At 42.5% G+C, this 20,599-nt stretch overlaps 1 protein-coding gene across 3 annotated transcripts in view; it reads left to right on the forward strand.

The window, feature by feature from the left end:
- SLC9A6 (solute carrier family 9 member A6) overlaps window positions 1–20,599 on the forward strand; it is a 55,467-nt gene that overhangs the window by 16,245 nt on the left and 18,623 nt on the right. For all 3 annotated transcript variants that reach the window (XM_047843582.1, XM_047843583.1, XM_047843581.1), the window contains 7 exons: window positions 811–916; window positions 5,574–5,715; window positions 7,605–7,710; window positions 8,011–8,099; window positions 10,941–11,054; window positions 16,205–16,316; window positions 17,224–17,377. In XM_047843582.1, coding sequence (XP_047699538.1) covers window positions 811–916; window positions 5,574–5,715; window positions 7,605–7,710; window positions 8,011–8,099; window positions 10,941–11,054; window positions 16,205–16,316; window positions 17,224–17,377 — 823 coding nt within the window. The remainder of the gene's footprint in view (window positions 1–810; window positions 917–5,573; window positions 5,716–7,604; window positions 7,711–8,010; window positions 8,100–10,940; window positions 11,055–16,204; window positions 16,317–17,223; window positions 17,378–20,599) is intronic.

The following is a 20,599-nucleotide window of genomic DNA, read 5'->3' on the forward strand; positions in this document are numbered from 1 at the left end:
TTTGCAGTAGAAACTACGTCTTTTAAAATGGAAGTTTCCTGTTTTGTTGGTTGGCATTTGAAAGAGCTATCCCATCTCTGGTTATAATATTCTTTCACGTGTGCTCGGGTTTGTCTAGGGAGTGAGCTGTATGTGACTCAGCAATCAAAGTTATAATGCAACTTCAGTCTCATCTGATTTTCTAAGAATTCTCATAGAATTGTTGCCTAGAAGAAGGATTTTTTTTTATCTTCTCAAGCTGTAATCGTCTGATCATTGGCTTCTTATTAACTATAGAAGCTATAACTCTGGTCATAAATTTTATCTCAACCAATACCAAACTTGTGCCTTTCACTTCCTACTGTCTTGGCTAACCCAGTGTGCTTGAAATTTGCAAGTCAAATAGAAATGAGTTGTAAGTCTCCAAAGAAAAAAAGGAAATTTGCAGGAAGAGATGCTTTTCATAATACCCTTCTTCATCAAAGATTAATGATTGCCTGGTCTGTAAGAAATTTTGTATATATTCTTTATGGAAAAGAAATATACAAGACAAGAATATTAGCATTTGCATGACACATGTAGGTCAACTCAGTCCTCCAAGCTAATTTCAGCTGTTTGTAAGATAAAGGAGATGTTGCAGGTACACAATTAGGGAAGAGAGAAGTATTGACATGAACTTACCTAATCTTTAATATGATAAGAGAATGTTTATTGGGATTGGATCCTAAGAGGTAGAGATGAATTTCTAAGTAACCATCATAATCACGTGTGGAGACGACTATGTTATATTTGTAATATCTGAATATTCCTCTGACCCTTTCTACTTGCTAGTGACTGTCCTTGCCATATTCCATGAGCTTCAAGTGGATGTTGAACTCTACGCACTTCTTTTTGGGGAGAGTGTCCTCAATGACGCCGTTGCCATAGTGCTGTCTTCGTAAGTGTTCTTTTTTCTTACTATATTCTGTATATTCAATGTCAGGGTACTAGGAACCACAAGTTACTTATTGAATAAAGTGCATTATGAATGCAGACATTTGAAAGAATGAGGCTTTTGTTTCCTCTTAAAGAAATACATACTTACAGACAACATGGAAAATTCCAGGAAGAAAAAGGAAGAAAAAATGATATGTCCTCCTCACACCTAAAGACAGTTACTATAAAGATTCAGGGTACATTGCCTTTTATTTTTGTTTTGTATCCATGCTATTTTTACACAGTTGTGATTATGGCGTGTGTATAATTTTTTATTCTTTTTTTTAACATTATAATATGAATGTTTCTCTTTAAATTAAATTTTGGAACAGATAATATATTTACGTGGTTCAAAAATCAAAACCGTATAGAGAGGTGACATAGAAAAGTCACATTTTTACTCCTGTTCTCATCCACCTGTCCCTCCAGCCCCTGATATGTAACCTTTTTTATTAATTTCTTGTGTGTCTTCCTGTGTCTTATACAAATGCAAATACACATATGAATAAATATTTTTATTTGCCTCTTAGTTCTTATTTTAAAAGCATGATAAATATGTTCTATACCTAGCTTTCTCTCATGCAACTATATCCTGGAGATCTTTCCATATCAATACAGAGGGTTTACTCATTCTATGTACTATACTATGAACTGTATTATAGTTTATTTAATCAGTCTCCTATTGCTGGAAACGTAAGAGTTTTCAGTCCTTTGCTATCCCAAGCAATGCTGCAGTGATTAACCTTGAACTCACCTGTTTTATACGGACAGAGGTATATTAGTGGGATAATTTTCCAGAAGTGAGATTAGCATGTTAAACGGTAAATACATTTGTAATTTTTAAAAAAAAATTTTTTTAACGTTATTTATTTTTGAGAGACAGAGCATGAGTGGGGAAGGGGCAGAGAGAGGAGGAGACACAGAATCCGAAGCAGGCTCCAGGCTCTGAGCTGTCAGCACAGAGCTCGACACGGGGCTTGAGCTCACAAACTGCGAGATTATGACCTGAGCCAAAGTCAGACGCTCAACTGACTGAGCCACCCAGGCACCCCAATACATTTGTATTTTTGTTAGACATTGCTAAATCGCCCGTCAAAGAGATTATGCCATTTTGTACTTTAACCATTGAATTATGGGAGTGCCTGTTTCCTCATAGCTTCACCAACAGAATATTTGTCAAACTTTTGTATTTTTGCCAATTTGATGATTGAGCAACCTCTCGTTGTAGTTCAAGTTGTATTTCTCTTCTTTAACATAAGCATTGCAGAAACATTTGTTAATTTTCAGAAGTGCCAAATAATACACTTTTTAAGGACAGTTATTGAAATGAGCAATATTTTAATCTACTTATAGAAATTACTATGCATGTTATTAGAAGTGTTTGCAGGTGAATGATTCTAAACCTCTGAGGAATTCAATCCTGTCAACCCACTCCTACTAAGCAAATACCTAGCCCTGTAAACAGTTGCCTTTACTCCAAACCATCTGGTGGGTGGAGGCCAGGGATGCTGCTCAGTATCCTTCAATACACGGGACAGCATTCACCACCCAACAGATAATTCTCTGGCCCCAAATATCAATAGTGCCGGGACTGAGAAACCCTGGTGTTCTAACCAAGATCACTTTTACATTGTTAACATTGAAATTAGTATCACCTACTCTTTTGTATTCTATCTTTTGTCATTATTTATGATAATAAAATTAATACGTTTGTAACAAAAATTTCAAAGTATTTGACTTAGAATGGAGAAAATTCCTGAAATTTCAGCTCTCAGAAATAACCACTGTTAAAGTTTTCATCCAGACTTTTCCTTTAGAATAATAAAATGCGTATAAATATGTTAATAATTTTTAAACAAAAGCATAGCGCTAAACATATTCTTCTATAACTTGCTTTTCTCATTTGGGCATTTTACTACATTGATAACTTCTATTATCCTATTGTATGGATACACCACAAATTTACCTCTCCTATCCCCTATTAATGTGTGGTGTTTTCTAATACATTATTATGAATGGCACTGCAGTGAACATATTTATGTGTAAATTTCTATGAATCATTATGGATATTTCTGTAGGATATTTTTTAGAGGTAGAATTTCTAGGGGCGCCTGGGTGGCTTAGTCGGTTAAGTATCTGACTCTTGGTTTTGGCTCGGGTCATGATCTTGCGGTTTGTGAGTTCAAGCCCCTCGTCAGGCTCTGTGCTGATGGTGTGGAGCCTGCTTGGGTTTCTGTCTGCCCCTTCCCCACTCAGGATAAATAAACTTTAAAAATTTTTTTAAAAAAGAAGTAGAATTTCTAGGCCAATGGATGTGACCAGTAAAACATTGAGAGAGGTGGTCCTATTTCCCTCTAAAAACAGATCTACTTTGAAAGTTGCACAACATGTAAAAGGAGCCGCAGGTATAGTAATGTAGTGTCCAGGAATGTAGCACAAGAAAATAGTCCAAAATTTGTAAAAAGAGTAAATATGCTCTTTCACATTTTTGTTTAGAGTAGCAAAAATATTAGAAGCAACTTTTAAATATCTAACAGTGGGGAAATGGTTAAACAAATCGTTACATCCATCTGGACCATTTTTGAAGTCTTAAAAACCATGGTTAGAGAGACTAATAGTTTATGTCACTGTCGGATGAAGAAGCAGAATTAAAAACCATATATTCCCTATAATTACAACTAAACATGAAATAGCACACATGTAACAAGTAGAGGGGAAAGAAATAGAGAAGGCAAATAAGACAGCTCTGTCAGGGCAGTAGAACGAAGGGATGATTTTTCCCCCTCGGTTGTACGTTGTATAACTTTTAGGATTAGCAAAAGTATTTATAGGGGCGCCTGGGTGGTTCAGTCGGTTGAGCATCCCACTTGGGCTCAGGTCGTGATCTCACGGTTCATGGGTTCGAGCCCCGCGTCGGGCTCCGTGCTGCCAGCTCAGAGCCTGGAGCCTGCTTCGGATTCTGTGTCTCCCTCTCTCTCTGCCCCTCCCCTGCTCACACTCTGTCTCTCTCTGTGTGTCTCTCTCAAAAATGAATAAACATTTTAAAGTATAAAAATATGGCTGCCTCAAGATAAAGTACTATTTGTGGAAGAGATGAGCTAGGATATCAATCCAGAGGCCAGTGTTCGACAAGAAAAAATAAGCCTCTCGTGTGTTCTCAGCCCACCATGCTTTCATGTGTTCCTGTATATTTTAGTGATTAAAGAACAAAATCATGACTAGTGTGAGTCTTGAGTTTACGTGAACGAATCCAGGGAAAGCAGTCTTAGGAGGCATGGCGTAGATATTTTTTTTTTGTTCCAGCCAGCATTTTGAAAGCTGTCGCCAGGGAGAAAGAAGATTGTAGCTGCAAGATGCTTTTCTCCAGCCAGCTGCTACATTTTCCTGTTCTTGTGTGGTCAGATCTCATTTATGGTGGTGAGGCCCTTTATGTATGGGCAAGATAGCACGACATTAGAGGCCATTTCTTATTTATTAAAATAATAATTTTTTAACCTAACTGGGGAGGCATGAGAAGAACTTGGTATACATGGTGTAGCAAGCCCATTTTTCAGCCTTGAACCTTAAAACACACACACACACACACACACACACACACACACACACACTGCAGTAACCACAGGGAGAATTCATTATATATTCCTAGGAATGTGTTTTTTCTCCTTCATCTCTTTGACATGACTTATATGATCTCTTTGAGTCTAGACTTTATATAAAAACCCTCGGACCTCAATTAACTGAGATGAGAACTGATTTAGTAATGGTAGGTACTCTCGCCAGACACCTGCTGGCAACAGTGATTTTCTCCGCCATTTCTGTTGGGCGACTGTTCTAAAAAGAAGCATTTTTAGACCAGGTTTGGACTGTAGGTTCAAGATGGAGAGCGCCTCCTGTAATTGTCTGTCTTAGCTGCTTGCAGAATGACTTTTCTTTCAGAAGTTTGAGGTGGAGATCCAGCTGGGCGAGCTAAAAGTACGGTCAAGTGGATTCAAATTCCCTGGATGGACTTTCAGGCCCATTTGCCTGTAAAAGTCCATTTCAGTGAGTGAATGGATGTTAGGCATAGGGCCCATTCTGGTATTCTACAAGTCGACAGGGAAAACAAAATGTGACCTGGTTGAGTACTGAACAGTATTGAGCAGTATTCTTTATATTCTTATCCCTCTGCTGGAAATAAGTGGAATTTTTCATTCGTTTCTTCACATTAGTGTGTCAGGGCTTGTAGGCACTGAGTGCTAGTAAGTCTTAAACAGAGTCCTGAAAGAACAGTGCTGCACAGGATGTTGTCGCTGGAGGAAAAGCCTTGGTGCAACTTCATATAGAGGACCGTAAAACATTCTGTCCCCTGAAAATGTCATTTACATCAAAGCAGAGTTTTCTTGCTAGTTGCATCCACCACAGGGCATTTTGGTAACCTTTTGTCCTTGTTTTGGCAATTCGAATAGAAAGTTTTTGTCCTCTCCCCCACACCCCCCACCCTGACCCCAGTTTCATCTTTCAAGCTCTACTACACCAGATGATGTATTTATTCATTTATTTATTTTTATTTTTTATTTTTTTTTACATTGTTTTTAAAGTAAAACCTGCTTCTGGAAGTAAAAACAGTCACTCTTTTGTAGCTCAATAGTGGCATACCAGCCAGCCGGAGACAACAGCCACACCTTTGATGTCACAGCCATGTTCAAGTCCATTGGGATTTTCCTTGGGATCTTCAGTGGATCTTTCGCAATGGGTGCCGCTACTGGCGTGGTGACAGCTTTAATATCCTTTTATTAATTTTCCTTGTTAACCTAACAAAGTGGTTGAATACTGTATTCCACGGTCTCTCCTAATTCCATAATTGTCACTGTGTTATAATTATTAACCTTATAACCAAGTACTTGGCTTGAAAACGTTAGGCAGTCATCTTTTCCGATAGATAAATAAAGGAATTTCATCGTTTCGCATTCAGCTCCATGCCCTCAAACTTTCACTAAAAAAGTCTAATTAGAGACAGTGACCCCTCCAAGATTGTAGACTAAATTGATATAAGGTAAATATATTTCACAGAGCCTCGGAGTATTCTGCACTACTCTTCATTTGCTCTTTGTTGAATAGGACGAATAGAAATGTGCGACCACGATGCCTATTGAACAAAAGAGGCTTCCTGGGTTTGGACAGATGGGAGTTCGTCTCAGCTCTTAACCGATTTTAACCTTCTGTTCCAGAGTCTTTGGCATTGCCACCAGTCTGCTACTGGAAATGTTGGGCAAGCCATTCTTATGTTCATTCAAAAAACACTTCCTGATTGCCTCCTGCATGCCAGATGCTACGCTCTGGGCGTCAAAGATGGACAAGACAAACGTGGCCTCTGCCTTCCCGGTGCTTCCTGTATAGGAGCACCGACATTTCGCCTGTGGACCTTTAGTGTAGGAAGGTGGCAGGTGGGGACAGCAGGGAAGATGAGTGGGACTAGATGACCTCTAAAGAGCTTCCAGTTCGAGAACTATAAGATATTTTTATATAAAACAGATACTCTTTGGGGCACCTGGCTGACTCAGTCAGTAGAGCGTGTGACTCTTGATCTCAGGGTTGTGAGTTCAAGCCCCACATTGGGTGTAGAGGCTACTTAAAAGTAAAATCTTTTTTAAAAATTTTTACATATTTATTTATTTTTGAGAGAGAGACAGAGTGTGAGCAGGGGAGAAGCAGAGAGAGAGGGAGACACAGAATCCGAAGTGGGCTCCAGGTCCCGAGCTGTCAGCACAGAGCCCGACGCGGGGCTCAAACTCACGAACCGTGAGATCGTGACCTGAGCCGCAGTCGGACGCTCAATCAACTGAGCCGCCCAGGCGCCCCAAAAATAAAATCTTTAAAAAAAAAAAAAAACTTTTTTCAAGGATCTGTAAGTTTGCTCTACTTCAGCTTTGCGCTGGAAGGGACTCGTCTTATGGCTTTTTACAGGTGAACTGAGGCACAAAGAGACAGTAAGATGTTCTGAAGGAGGAGCCAGGACAGATCGTATCACTGCCCCATTAACAATCTCCTTGAGGGTAGGGAGTATATCTTGTTAGGAATCTTTTTGTTGTGGTACACAGTTGTTGAAGCGAATGTAGACTCCAGTCTGAGATTTGTCACAGGCCTACACAGGCCCTTCTCCCCTTGACTAACAAAATACTTTTGAGATTAGTGTACATGGGTGACGTGCCTCAGTTGCTTCATCATGGACTACTCTGCATCACAGAGGTGCTAGGGGATCAAATGAACATGAAATCTCATGGAAATGCCATGTACTGAGTGAATGTAAATCGCTATAATTACGGAAGCTGTCTTGCTTCGGGTTGCAGATTTATAATCAGAGCTGGCATGTTGTGTGTCTGCTCTGTCACTCCCGTCTCTGCCTGTCCTTTATGATGTGGTTTCCGGCCAGGCATGCGATACCCATAAAACGATCGGATTGACAAAACTGCGGCTTCCTCACGGAAGCAGAGACTGCTGACTCCTCAGTATGACGCTCATTTTAAGAGTTCCTTCGCTTTGGTGCCTCCTTATTCTGTGACTTTTGTGTTAGACCGGAGAACCCTTCTTGCGTGGTTGCCTTGCTTCGACTTTTTTTTTTCTAGTCGCACTTCAATATCACGAGATCTTGTTATCAACCTTGACGGTCTTACGTGACAAAGTTCACCAAATTACGGGAGTTCCATTTGTTGGAGACAGGCTTGTTCTTCTTGATGTCCTGGAGTACTTTCCTCTTGGCTGAAGCGTGGGGTTTCACAGGTAGGGTCCTTGCCCCTTTTCATTGTAAACGTTCACAGGGAGTGACTTTAGCAGTCATTTTTTTTTTCTACCTATGGGCAGAGCTTCTAGTATTGGAACAAACTCGTTAGGGCCGGGATTTACGCAGTTACTTGATGGTATAAAAAGAAAATATTTTTAACGGAAGTGGTTCCTCTTAACAAAGTAAGTGACAACTGGAAATTCCAACACTGAGCATATGATCTTCTGTGAAGTAAAAGCCTCACTCTGAAAGTCGGGAATTCTCCTTTGATGTGAACTTGGAACTTGTTGTCTTTATAGGCGTGGTTGCAGTGTTGTTCTGCGGCATCACACAGGCCCATTACACGTACAATAATCTGTCCACAGAGTCTCAGCATAGAACTAAACAGGTAAGACAAACTTTAGTTTGTGAATAAACTCCTCCTCCTTGCAGCAAAACAGAAGTCTTTCTTTTTTGTTGTTGTTGTTACTGAAAAATCATCTTTAGTTGGTTCCAAACAATGCCTATTCATTTCAGCTTCTCTCACTTTGACTCTGGAAATCGATGGGGGTTGAAGGGTGGCAGCTCTTAGGGTAGAGATAGTTCAGCAGAAAAGCGAGGGGCCATTAGTATCGTGGCTCCAGCGATCAGTTAGCTTCCTTTCCTTGTTTTCCTAAGAGGAACGTTTTGGAAGTTCGTTCAGGTCTGGCTAGAAGTACCTCCGGGTGATAGAAATAAGGTTCATTTCTGATCCGACTGGGTCTGCTGCCGGGTGCCCCAGAGAAGAGAAGATCGACTTCCCTTCAGGCACTTCACAGCCGCTGTGTTTCCAGGAACGTCAGCTACACCAGTGCTTGGGTTTCCCGTGGTACTGAATGATCAGTTGTGCAGGGTACCTGAAGGGAGTTCTAAAGGAAATAGACGTAGGGTTTTCTAGTCTTACGAAGCGTATGTAACGAGTGGATGAACAATATGTAATGTCTGGAATAGAAACGTGCCCGATTATGGTTATATCGAGAAATCGAAGCTTTCCGTTTTCCCAAATGATTAGAACACAGTGAGATTACCCGGGAAAGGACTCCTCTGATAAAGCAGGAGCAAATGCCCTAATTCTTTTTTTCTTTCTTCTGGAGCCAGAAATGTAGCATATGAACCTGTGCTTTTTTCTAACTCCTCAAGAGATTAGACTTTTCTTCCCCAAGCATATACACTGGGGCTACAGATCCCTTTTATAAATTCATTCACTTCATTAAGTGTAGAGAAGAAAATCAGCTGGGGTATCTGGCATTTTTTCTAGACAATGAGGTGGGGAATTCAGAAACAACAAGGCAGGAGTTTCCAGTCTTATTGGTGATATGAAGCTTGTATAGCAGTAAAAAAAAAAAATCCCAGATTAATAGAACTTCTAGATTCTGTGTTTCAGATGATATGTCCTACAAGAGGTCAGAGAAGTGGAGAGAGGGTTTGAGGCCCGAAGAGGCGGGAAAACTATCAGAGAAGAAATGGTACACCTAGAAAGATAGGAAGGATTCAGAAAAGCCTAGAAAAAGCATAAGCATAAGAAAAAAAACCCACAGGGAAATAATACCAGCAAAGGTAGAAACAGAAAGCAGGTAACGTTCGCGAATGGAAGCAGCGAAGTGTGGCCCCGGGGGTTGGCAGTCAATGACCAGACCTGCCTGTAAGGTCTGTGAGCTGAGGATGATGTTTACATTTCTCCGGTGGTTGGAAACAGATCGAAAGAAGAAGAAGATTTTGTGACACATGAAAATTATATGAAATCCAGATTTCGGTGTCCACTAGTAGTTTTCTTGGCACACTGCCACACCCCCCTTTTTTTTTTTTTTAAACATGTAGTCCGTGGCTGCTTTTGTGCTTCATTGGCAGAATTGAGTGACTGTGACAGGGACCGTGTGGCCTGCAAAGCCTCAAATATTTACTTTCTCTTTGGTCCTTCCCAGGAAAAGTTTGCCAACCCTTGGTGTTGTGGATTAAAACAGAGATTCTGTGTTGTTCCAAATCCTGGTTCCAGTTCTTGCTGGCTGTGTGACAGGGGCAAGTTACATAACTTCTCTGTGCTTCAGTTTTATTATCTTTAAAATGAGGATAATCATAATACCTAGCTCACGGAGTTGTGAGATTAAAACAAGATAATGCTTGTAAAAGTCACAAGCATAGTACCAGGCGCATGATAAAAACTGTCTTAGCTATTAAACTAAAAAAGCTTAGCTTGATAATTAAGCAAATGAGTAACTAATAATAATAGTATATTAAGTCATTTAAAGTAAATTAAATATATACTTATTTCCATTTTTAATTCCCATTTTTCAAGAATGAGGCAACTCCGGTTTAGAAAGGTTAACTTGCCCGGAGCTACACAGGCAGCTAGTGGGAAAAGCAGGATTCGAGCCAAGGCATTTTGACCCCTGGGCCCATGTTGTTACTTAACCACTACCCTGCTTAGTGGGCCAGAGGGCTCACGTTCAAGAGCAGTGGTAGATAACTCTGATGGACCGAGGGATGTGGATTACAGAGGGCCTGGAATTCATTCAGTCGGCAAATCTTGAATCCCTATCGTGTCAGTAACACTTGACAGGCAGTGGTGTGAAGTGGTGGGGGTGGGCAGGCAGCAGGGGAGGGGACAGAGCATGTGGCTATAACGCGTAAGCCCCTGCTCCCTAAATGAGGGCTAAGACCCACGTCAAAAGTGAAATCACACGAGGAGGTGATACAAGACTTGTCATGAAGTGTTCAATGCCAAGAGAAGAGAATTTGAACTAGATATTCCAGCCTAAAAGAGGGAAGGGTCTTCAAACTGCCATGCTGAGAGAGACCCCCTGGGTGAGGGTGCAGGATGGGGGCGTCAGGGACACAGTCAGGGGCCCTTTGCAGCAGTAGGGGCGGGCGGTGATGAAAGCCAGAAAGACAGACTAAGGCAGTGGCAGGGATGGCAAGGAACATCCCCAGAGAACACTTCACAAGGTTTGGAGAAGGAAGAGGAGAATGACCGAACATGGGGATTGGGCAAAGGAAGCCAATGGAGGGACGTGCGGAGGCGACATTTCTGGCTTTCTCCGTGGGACCAGAAATGTCCTGTCTACGTTTGCTCCCCTCTGAAGCACATATTTTGGGGATGTACGTGGGCTTTACCTAGGGGAAGGGTCTGGTTCATTATCTTAGTGATAGTCATGTTTTCAAATGACGTAACTTAATGCACTTACTGGACTAACCTTTTAAAATTTCGTTTCAGTTGTTTGAGCTTCTCAATTTCTTGGCAGAGAATTTCATCTTCTCCTACATGGGACTGACACTGTTCACCTTCCAGAACCATGTCTTTAACCCGACATTTGTAGTAGGTGCATTTGTATCCTTTGTTATGTGTTCTATTTTGAAAACTTGTTTTCACTTGAGGCTTGTGCTTGTTTTCTGGAGGGGTGGTTGATAAGAATACATTTAAATATATGAAATTTTCCTCTGAGTAAAACGAATAAGGATTTCGACTCTTGTTCCTATTCTGTATTCCATTCCCTCTTCGTTGTTGTTGAGTGCACAGATAACACAGGTCAAAATGACAGAAGGAAGTCCCCGCCCATCCCGCCAGTCCCCCAGAATACAACTGTCCTCTGTCATTGAAGGGGAGAGAGAAAGAGTGGGTCCTGGGGAAGAGTTTGCGCTCTGCTCCCTAAGGCAGTGGTCGCAGGAGGGTGAAAGGCCGACGGAGGCTGCTTTCTTCTGTCTTAGTCTCTGTCCCTGTCTTTAAAAAGCAGTCAAAATGGAAAAGCTGAGTCCATGAAAGCGAGTGCCAGCCTCGGGAGAAAGCAGGTGAAAATGGAATCTAACACATGTGGAGAGGGGTTGGCCTCCAGAGGGAGGAGGCACAGCTCCACCGTTGTCCCAGGAGAGGACAGGGCGTGTAAAGATGGCTGCCGTACACAAGTAAGATGGCATTCCTGTCTGCTGGCTTCTATTTTTATCTGTGGAGTAGGAGGTGGGAGCACCTGCTGAGAAGGAGGTAGGAGCAGGTGGCCTATCAGTTTTCTGTTGTAGAACAAATTAGCCTAAAATTTAGCAGCTTCAAACAACAAATATGTATTACCTCACACAGTTTCTGAGGGTCAGGAATCCAGGAACAGCCTAGCTGGGTTCTGGCACAAAGATCTCTTGCGAGGTTACTGTCTCGCTCTGGGCTGGAACTGCACTCTCTCAGGACTTGACCGAGGGTGGGGGATCCTCCCCAGGCTCACTCACATGGCTGTTAGCTGGAGGCCTAAGTTTTTCTCCAGGGACTTCTCCATGGGGCAGCTCACAACATAGCTTCCCCCAGAGGGAGAGCGTCAAGATGGAAGCCGAAGTGTCTTTTATAACCTAATCTAGGAAGTGACCATCATCCCTTCCACCTATTGGTCACACAGATGGACGCTGATACAGTGTGAGCAGGGACTACACAGAGGGGCGAGTACTAGGAGGCAGGGATCATTGGGAGCCATCTTGGAGGCTGTCTTCCACAGGTAATAGGAGTTTGGAGGAGATTTGGAAATAGTTGTAGAGAGTGGGGGAGCGAGTGAGCGAGTGAATTGACCAGAGAAATGCTGTGGGATTGCTGAGCAGTATTAAGGACCCATTTGGGTTTGAGGAATAGGTAACTGACAGTGGAATCAGTCTGCCCTGTTGTACTACTGTGTCCTGGAGTACTTGGCCGGCAGCATGAAGAAGACTGAGATGGGTCCTTGCAGGCTTGGGGTCTAGTCCAGTGACTACAGTGAAATCCCAGAGAGGGGCAGATGAATCCAGGGTATAGGGAAGAGTGTTATTTTTTAATTTCTTTTTATTAAGCTTATTTTTTTTTTTTATTTTGAGAGAGAAAGAGAGTGTGAGTGGGGGAGAGGGAGAGAGAGAATCCCAAGCAGGCTCCGTGCTGTCAGCATGTAGCCCGACTCAGGGCTCGATCTCACAAACTGTGAGATCATGACCTGTGCCGGAATCAAGAGTCGAGACACTTAACCAGCTGAGCCACCCGGGCGCCCCGGGAAGAATGTTAATAAGATGTGGCTGAGGGGCGCCTGGGTGGCGCAGTCGGTTAAGCGTCCGACTTCAGCCGGGTCACGATCTCGCGGTCCGTGAGTTCGAGCCCCGCGTCGGGCTCTGGGCTGATGGCTCGGAGCCTGGAGCCTGTTTCCGATTCTGTGTCTCCCTCTCTCTCTGCCCCTCCCCCGTTCATGCTCTGTCTCTCTCTGTCCCAAAAACAAATAAATGTTGAAAAAAAAAAAAAAAGATGTGGCTGAGAATGGAAGTAAAGAGGAGAGAGGGCTGGACTGGTTGTTTGAGGGAAGAGTTGAGAACTCTTTGCGTGCGTGGGAGGTCCCAGGGAGGTGGGGGAACCATCCGAGTGGGATAGATAAACAAACATGGAAGCAGAGAGTGTGGTTGAGGGTGAGATGTTTGAATTAGTGGTTTCCAAAAGAAATAGTTTTAAAAACTGCTTCAGAATGAAGTTTCTGCCAAAGAGATTAGCAGAGGGGCGCCTGGGTGGCTCAGTCGGTTAAGCGTCCGACTTCGGCTCAGGTCATGATCTCACGGTCCGTGAGTTCGAGCCCCGCGTCGGGCTCTGTGCTGACAGCTCAGAGCCTGGAGCCCGCTTCAGGTTCTGTGTCTCCCTCTCTCTCTGCCCCTCCCCCATTCATGCTCTGTCTCTCTCTGTCTCAAAAATAAATAAACATTAAAAAAAAATAAAAAAAAAACAGATTAGCAGAAATATTTTTTAAATTAAGACTTTAAGCAGCATGTCTGTGAAAGTGAGGTCTTACTGAAATGCCGTTCTGGAGTGTTTTCGTTTTCTGGGAACGAACTTCAGGCAAAAAAGAGAAAACCCTATAAATAAGAGAAGAACCCTAGCTGGAAGACTCCCATGAGACCAGTATAACTTCCTATCCTGCCAGTCTTTGAAAATTTTTTGAGCAGTCAAGTGGCTTGATCCACTATACTTCTCCAGAAACGAGGCTGAATATTCTCCAGAGGTTTCTGAGTCTGTTAGGAATTCCGGTTCCTCGGTACAATCGCCTACCATGAACATTGACTTTTACCGGGAGAGAGTTGTCCTCTTGCTGGCTATATTAGTTCGGATGTAGGTTTGGTTTTATGTGACAGTGACCCCAATTAACCCAGGTTGAAGCAAGGTAGAAGTTTCTTTCTTTCTCATGTAAAAGTCTGAACTGGTGTGGCCGCTCTACCTCACAAAGTCATCAGGGACCCACGCAGCCTCCTTGCAACCATCCTTGGGAAATTGCCCTTTCTCTTAGGGGCCAAGGTGGCTCAGCCCTGTGTCTGCCGATTCTTTTTAAGGACGTGACCCAGGATAGGTACACATCATTTCCACTTTAACATCCATTGGGTTACACTTACCTACAAGAGAGGCTGGGAATTACATTCTTTATCTAGGTGCCCGTGTACACAGATGAAAATTGGAGGCGGAAGTGAGGAGTGTCTCCTCCTAGAGAGGAAGGGAAAGATAGATATTGGGGATAAAACTAGCAGTCACTGCCATGTTGGCCCACATGCTATTTTGTGTTTTCTTTTTTCAAGGAATCACTATTTTTTATTTTTTAAGTTTATTTATTTATTTTTGAGAGAGAGAGAGGGAGAGAGAGAGAGAGAGAGAGAGACAGACGCTGCACAAGTGGGGGAGAGGCAGATAGGGAGAGAGAGAATCCCAAGCAGGCTCAAACCCATGAAACCATGAGCTCATGACCTGAGCCAAAACCAGGAGTCAGATGCTTAACTGACTGAGCCACCCAGGCACCCCACGGAATCGCTATTTTTAATGGTCTTTGTACTCTAGAGTAGTTTTAGATTTACAGAAAAATTGTGAGCATAATACAGAAAGCTCTCATATACCCCATGCCCAGGTTCCCCTGTTATTAACATCTCACGTTAGCATGGTGCACTTGTCACAGTTCGTGAACCAATATTGACACATTATCATCACCTGAAGCTCATACTTTATTCAGGCTCTCAGAATTTTTCCCTCATGGCCTTTTCCTCGTCCAAAATCCCATCCACGATGCCACATTTCATTTAGTTGTCATGCTTTGTTAAGTTCTGGTCGACCGTGACGGTTTTGCAAACTTGTTTTTGATGATCCTTGATAGTTTTGAGGGGCTACCGGTAAAATGTTTTGCAGGGCGTGTCCCAACCAGAATTTGTCTGACATCTTCCCCGTGATTAGCCTGGGGTTGTGCATTCTTTGGGAGGAAGTCACAGAGGTAAGGTGCCATTCTCCTCGCGTTGTATCAAAGGTACATACTTGCAGGCATGTTAATAATGTTGGCGTCAGCCTTAATCACTTGGTTGAGATAGTGTTGGTCAGGCCACTCCACTGTAAAGTTACTCATTTTCCCCCTTTCTATATCGTACCGCTTAGATGGAGTCCATCTCCTCAAGGAGTTCTTTCCATGGGGTATTTATCTGTCCCCCTCCATTTATTGTTTTCTTGTCATTTATATCAGGATGGACTCGATATTTATTTTATACTTTGGGTCATGATACATTCCTACTTTCTAAAATTTTGTTGCCCAAACTGTTCCTGCTTTGGCCATTTGGAACTCTTTCAGTGGGTATTTTGTCCCTTTGTCCCCTTACCACCATCGTTATGTGTTTTGAATTTTTTTAAGTTTATTTAGCTTGAGAGACAGCACATGAGCAGGAGAGGGGCAGAGAGAGAGGGAGAGAGAGAGAATCCCAAGCAAGCTCTGAACTGTCAGCATAGAGCACAGTGCAGGGCTCGAACCCACAAACCATGAGATCCTGACCTGAGCTGAAACCAAGAGTCGGATGCTTAACCGACTGAGCCACCCAGGGGTCCCGAAGTTTTGTTTTTTGTTTTTTGTTTTTTAAGTAGGCTTCACACTCAGCGTGGAGCCCAACACAGGGCTTGAACTCACAACCCTGAGATCAAGCCCTGAGCTGAGATCAAGACTCGGATGCTTAACCGACTGAGCCACCCAGGCACCCCTTGAACACTTCCTTACTTCCTAGGGAAGATGCTTCAGACTCTTCTTGTATATTTTCTGCCCTAGCCTTGAATCAGCCATTTTTCCAAGGATCCCTGGCTCCTCTTATTGGGGAATGGTATTAGATATCAGGATCTGGGCTGTAGTGTATTCAGTGCCATTGAGGTATCCTGGCTTCTAGGCCCTCTCAGCTGACACAGGGAGGAAATATGTATGTATATGCTAGCTGCTATATGTGCGTATATCTATAAATACATATGTAACCATCCGTATGTCTGTTAAGCTAAACATAAGTTCATACTGATGTCTCCAACTCTAATCTGTTATCACGTGCATCATCCTGGCCACCTCCTCTTGACTGATCTGTGAACTCCGATTCCAATAGTGAGAAACCTGGCTCCCACCATTGGAGACCGAACTTCTGGAGATGGTCTTTCACCATCTTGAATGTGTAGTCTAAATAGCATTAATGGTAAAAAAGAAATTTGCCTTAACCTATTAATTTTAGGTTGCTATTTTCTTGGGAAGAGCTGCTAATATTTACCCCTTGTCCCTCTTACTTAATTTGGGTAGAAGAAGTAAGATTGGATCAAATTTTCAGCACATGATGATGTTTGCTGGTAAGTTGTAACTTTCCCTCTCTTAGCCTACTCCAAGAAGCCACTCACCACACATATGCCAACTTGATTTTAAATGGAAATGATGTGCTAGTAAGATGAGACTCCCTGAAACGTGGAAGTCGCAACCTCCAATAGAAAATTCTTTTTATAGTGTCCGATTCCCTTCTCTGAGAATGTTTTTCTGGTTTCAAATTGCTGGTTCAGAAATACAGCACACGTAGTGGAGAAGATAAAGATTAATGTATTTTCACACAAAAACCTGTTATGTATTTACGACAGCTGTATTCACAATTGCCAAAATCTGGAAATAGCCCAGTGGGTGAATGAATAGGCAAACTGTAGGATGTCCATGAGGCCACGGAGTGCTCCTCAGCACTGAAACACCAAACTGTGGATAAGCACAACATGGACGAACCCTCAGGGCATCGTGCAGCGTGAAAGAAGCCAGTCTCAAAAGGTTACATTCTCAAAAAAGACAAAAGCGTAGTGATGGAGAAATAGCTCGGGGGTTGGCAGGGGTTTGGCAGGGTGACAGAGAGGTTGGGCTAAAACTGCGTGGCCCCAAGGAATTCGGGGAGGGGGTTGGTGAGGGCGACGACACTGTTCTGTGTCTTAGTCGTGGTCGTGGCCACACACTTTGGTGCCTCATCAAAGCGCATGGGACTGTACACCAGAAAAGAGTAGATTTTAGTATATGTGAACTTAAAAATAAAATGTTAACTATTATTAAAAGGTCAGGGCATGTCAGTATCATCTACTAATTCTCTTTATCTGTGTATGCTTCGTATGTTCATGTAGTTGTTCACGTGCTTCTGAGTTCTCAGAATGTGCTTTATTTCTCTGAATTTATGAAGCTCGCGTTGGTAATGAGTTATCGAAGGAAAAGACCTCTTCCGTTCCCTTCTAGGCCTCCGCGGCGCAATGGCATTTGCTTTGGCCATTCGGGATACTGCAACTTACGCACGCCAGATGATGTTCAGCACCACGCTTCTGATTGTGTTTTTTACTGTATGGGTATTTGGCGGCGGCACAACTGCCATGCTGTCATGCTTGCATATAAGGTAGGTAGCGCCTGGGGACCTCGTTTGCAGTTAAATGATCATTCGGGGGGGGTTTTCTTTTAATTAGGAGAAAATTCTAAGCTTTGACGAATGTATGAGGTTTTATTTCTTTCCTTTAAAAAAGTATACAGCGTAGTACAGAGAAAATGGGAAATGGGCAAAAGAAAGTTGTTCACACTTCGAGGGATGTCCTTCCAAGATCTCTTGCTGTGCATTATGTATATATATTTTTTAACAAAAAAGGGGCAGCGCTACAGGGATTCTTGTAAAGTGATTTTTAACTGTAATCTAGCATGGACATTTATGTCAGTAAATACATTTACATCATAATTTAATGGCTGTATACATCATAAGCTATTTAAACAAATCCCTGTCTTTGGACTTTTGCATTGTTTCTAAGATTTTTCTAGTAGCATTAACATTTGAGGATTTGCTATTAGTATTACCATTAACAGTGTGAACGTTCATAAACGCATACACCAATGTGCATTTGTTTGATCATTTCCTTAGGATCCATTCCTAGGAGTGGAGTTGCTTAATCAAAGGCTACGCATATATTTAAGGCTTTTGACCCATATCACCCGATCAAATCAAAACTGTTTCTTCTTATCTGCAGCCTGTGAGACAATCCAGTTTGTCCCAACCCTAATCAGTCCTAGACATTATCTTTCTTTCTCAACTTTATGATCACCACTGTTGCTAACCTGACAACCCAAGGCCAAGAGTGTGAAGTGTTAAATGCATACTCATTAATGTATTCAGTTGGAAAGCTCCCTGTATCTCAAGAGTTCTGCATTGTTTCCATGGATACAGCAGCCTGTGTTGCTAAAGCTTTTGTAGATTTTAGTTCTGTGTTTGGCTGAAACTTCATAGACCCTCTACTGAGCCTCTAGAACATGTAGGGTTCATTAGAGAAAACAGCACTTCACATTTTATGAAATCTCTTCTCCATGTTTTTCATTCTATTATGCCTTTCTCTTTTTTATTTTATTTTATGTTATTTATTTATTTATTTATTTATTTTTCAACGTTTATTTATTTTTGGGACAGAGAGAGGCACAGCATGAACGGGGGAGGGGCAGAGAGAGAGGGAGACACAGAATCGGAAACAGGCTCCAGGCTCCGAGCCATCAGCCCAGAGCCTGACGCGGGGCTCGAACTCACGGACCGCGAGATCGTGACCTGGCTGAAGTCGGACGCTTAACCGACTGCACCACCCAGGCGCCCCCATGTTATTTTTTTAATATGAAATTTATTGTCAGATTGGTTTCCATACAACACCCAGTGCTCTTCCCAACAGGTGCCCTCCTCAATGCCCATCACCCACTTTCCCCTCCCCCCCCCACCACCAACCCTGTTTATTCTCAGGCTTTTTTTTTTAATTTTTTTTTTTATCATTTATTTATTTTTGAGACAGATACAGAGCATGAATGGGGGAAGGTCAGAGACAGAGGGAGACACAGAATCTGAAACAGGCTCCAGGCTCTGAGCTGTCAGCACAGAGCCTGACAGGGCTCGAACTCACAGACCGTGAGATCATGACCTGAGCCGAAGTCGGATGCTTAACTGACTGAGCCACCCAGGCGCCCCTATTCTCAGTTTTTAAGAGTCTCTTATGGTTTGGCTCCCTCCCTCTCTAACTTTTTTTTTTTCTTCCCCTCCCCCATGGTCTTCTGTTAAGTTTCTCAGGATCCACATAAGAGTGAAAACATATGGTGTCTGTCTTTCTCTGACTGACTTATTTCACTCAGCATAACACTCTCCAGTTCCATCCATGTTGCTACAAAAGGCCAGATTTCATTCTTTCTCATTGCCACGTAGTATTCCATTGTGTATATAAACCACAATTTCTTTATCCATTCGTCAGTTGATGGACATTTAGGCTCTTTCCATAATTTGGCTGTTGTTGAAAGTGCTGCTCTAAACATTGGGGTACAGGTGCCCCTATGCCTCAGCACTCCTGTATCCCTTGGGTAAATTCCTAGCAGTGCTATTGCTGGGTCATAGGGTAGGTCTATTTTTAATTTTTTGAGGAACCCCCACACTGTTTTCCAGAGCGGCTGCACCAGTTTGCATTCCCACCAACAGGGCAAGAGGGTTCCCGTTTCTCCACATCCTCGCCAGCATCTATAGTCTCCTGATTTGTTCATTTTAGCCATTCTGACTGGTGTGAGGTGATATCTCAGTGTGGTTTTGATTTGTATTTCCCTGATGAGGAGTGATGTTGAGCATCTTTTCATGTTATTATGCCTTTCTCTTAAACATTCTAAAGACCAGCCAGCCCTAAATCACACTTTGAATGTTGTTATTTTTTCTTTATTTCTCTTTACTATTCAAACTCCTTTCTTCCAATTTCTGTGCTATTATGGCATATAATCGAAAATAATGTTCTTATAATTCTGACCATGACTTCAGGGAAGCCCTGGCATTTGCTGAGCACCTGCTATGTGCTGGGCATTGTGCTAAGTGCATTTCACATATTTATCTTATCACAATACCTCCATTTTGCAAGTGAGGAAATAGTGGCTTTAGAAGTTTCTAAGCTGTTCAAGGTCATACAGAGAATGAAGTAGCAGACAGAGAAGCCTCCAGTCTCACCTTTCTCGTGGACTGTGCTGCATTGAGAAATGAGGGTGTTAAATTTCAGAAGGATTAAACTCCTTTCTTAAGAGCTTGTAGGTGAAGATTTTTCCTTATTCTACTGAGAAGAACAAAATTAAATATAAGATAATTTATGAAAAATAATGCTGTCCAGTAGAGTCTCAGTTCTCTTTCCTGACTGACATCCACACAAAATTACCCATGCTTACCCCCCCTCCAAGAAAAACACCCTTCTCGTAGAGTTGAATCAATCTCACCAGCTCTGCAAGTGCCTTGGCCCATCTTGCCTGTCCCGTAGCATAGTTTGGCACTTAATTATATGCATTGCCTTACAGTCTTAGATTAGTTCTTTTTATTGTTGTTTTGGGGTTTTATGACCTCTTTGTGAGCAGAGGCTGGATTTTACGTTTCTTTTCCCTCCCCTGAAAGGTTTCTAGTGCAATTTTGAGGATGCTGATAAGTCTTTAAAGTTTAAGATTCATGCAGGCTTAGATCTGACTCTGGGTTCTTGCTCCTTCATTCACCAATTCTATGATCTTGGGCAAGTTCTTTAACCTTTGTGAGCCTCTGTTTCCTCATTTGTAACGTGTGTGTGTGATGGTACCTGCCTCCTCCAGGGTT

The sequence above is a fragment of the Prionailurus viverrinus genome, chromosome X (genome assembly GCF_022837055.1).
Source record: "Prionailurus viverrinus isolate Anna chromosome X, UM_Priviv_1.0, whole genome shotgun sequence".
Classification (NCBI taxonomy): domain Eukaryota; kingdom Metazoa; phylum Chordata; class Mammalia; order Carnivora; family Felidae; genus Prionailurus; species Prionailurus viverrinus.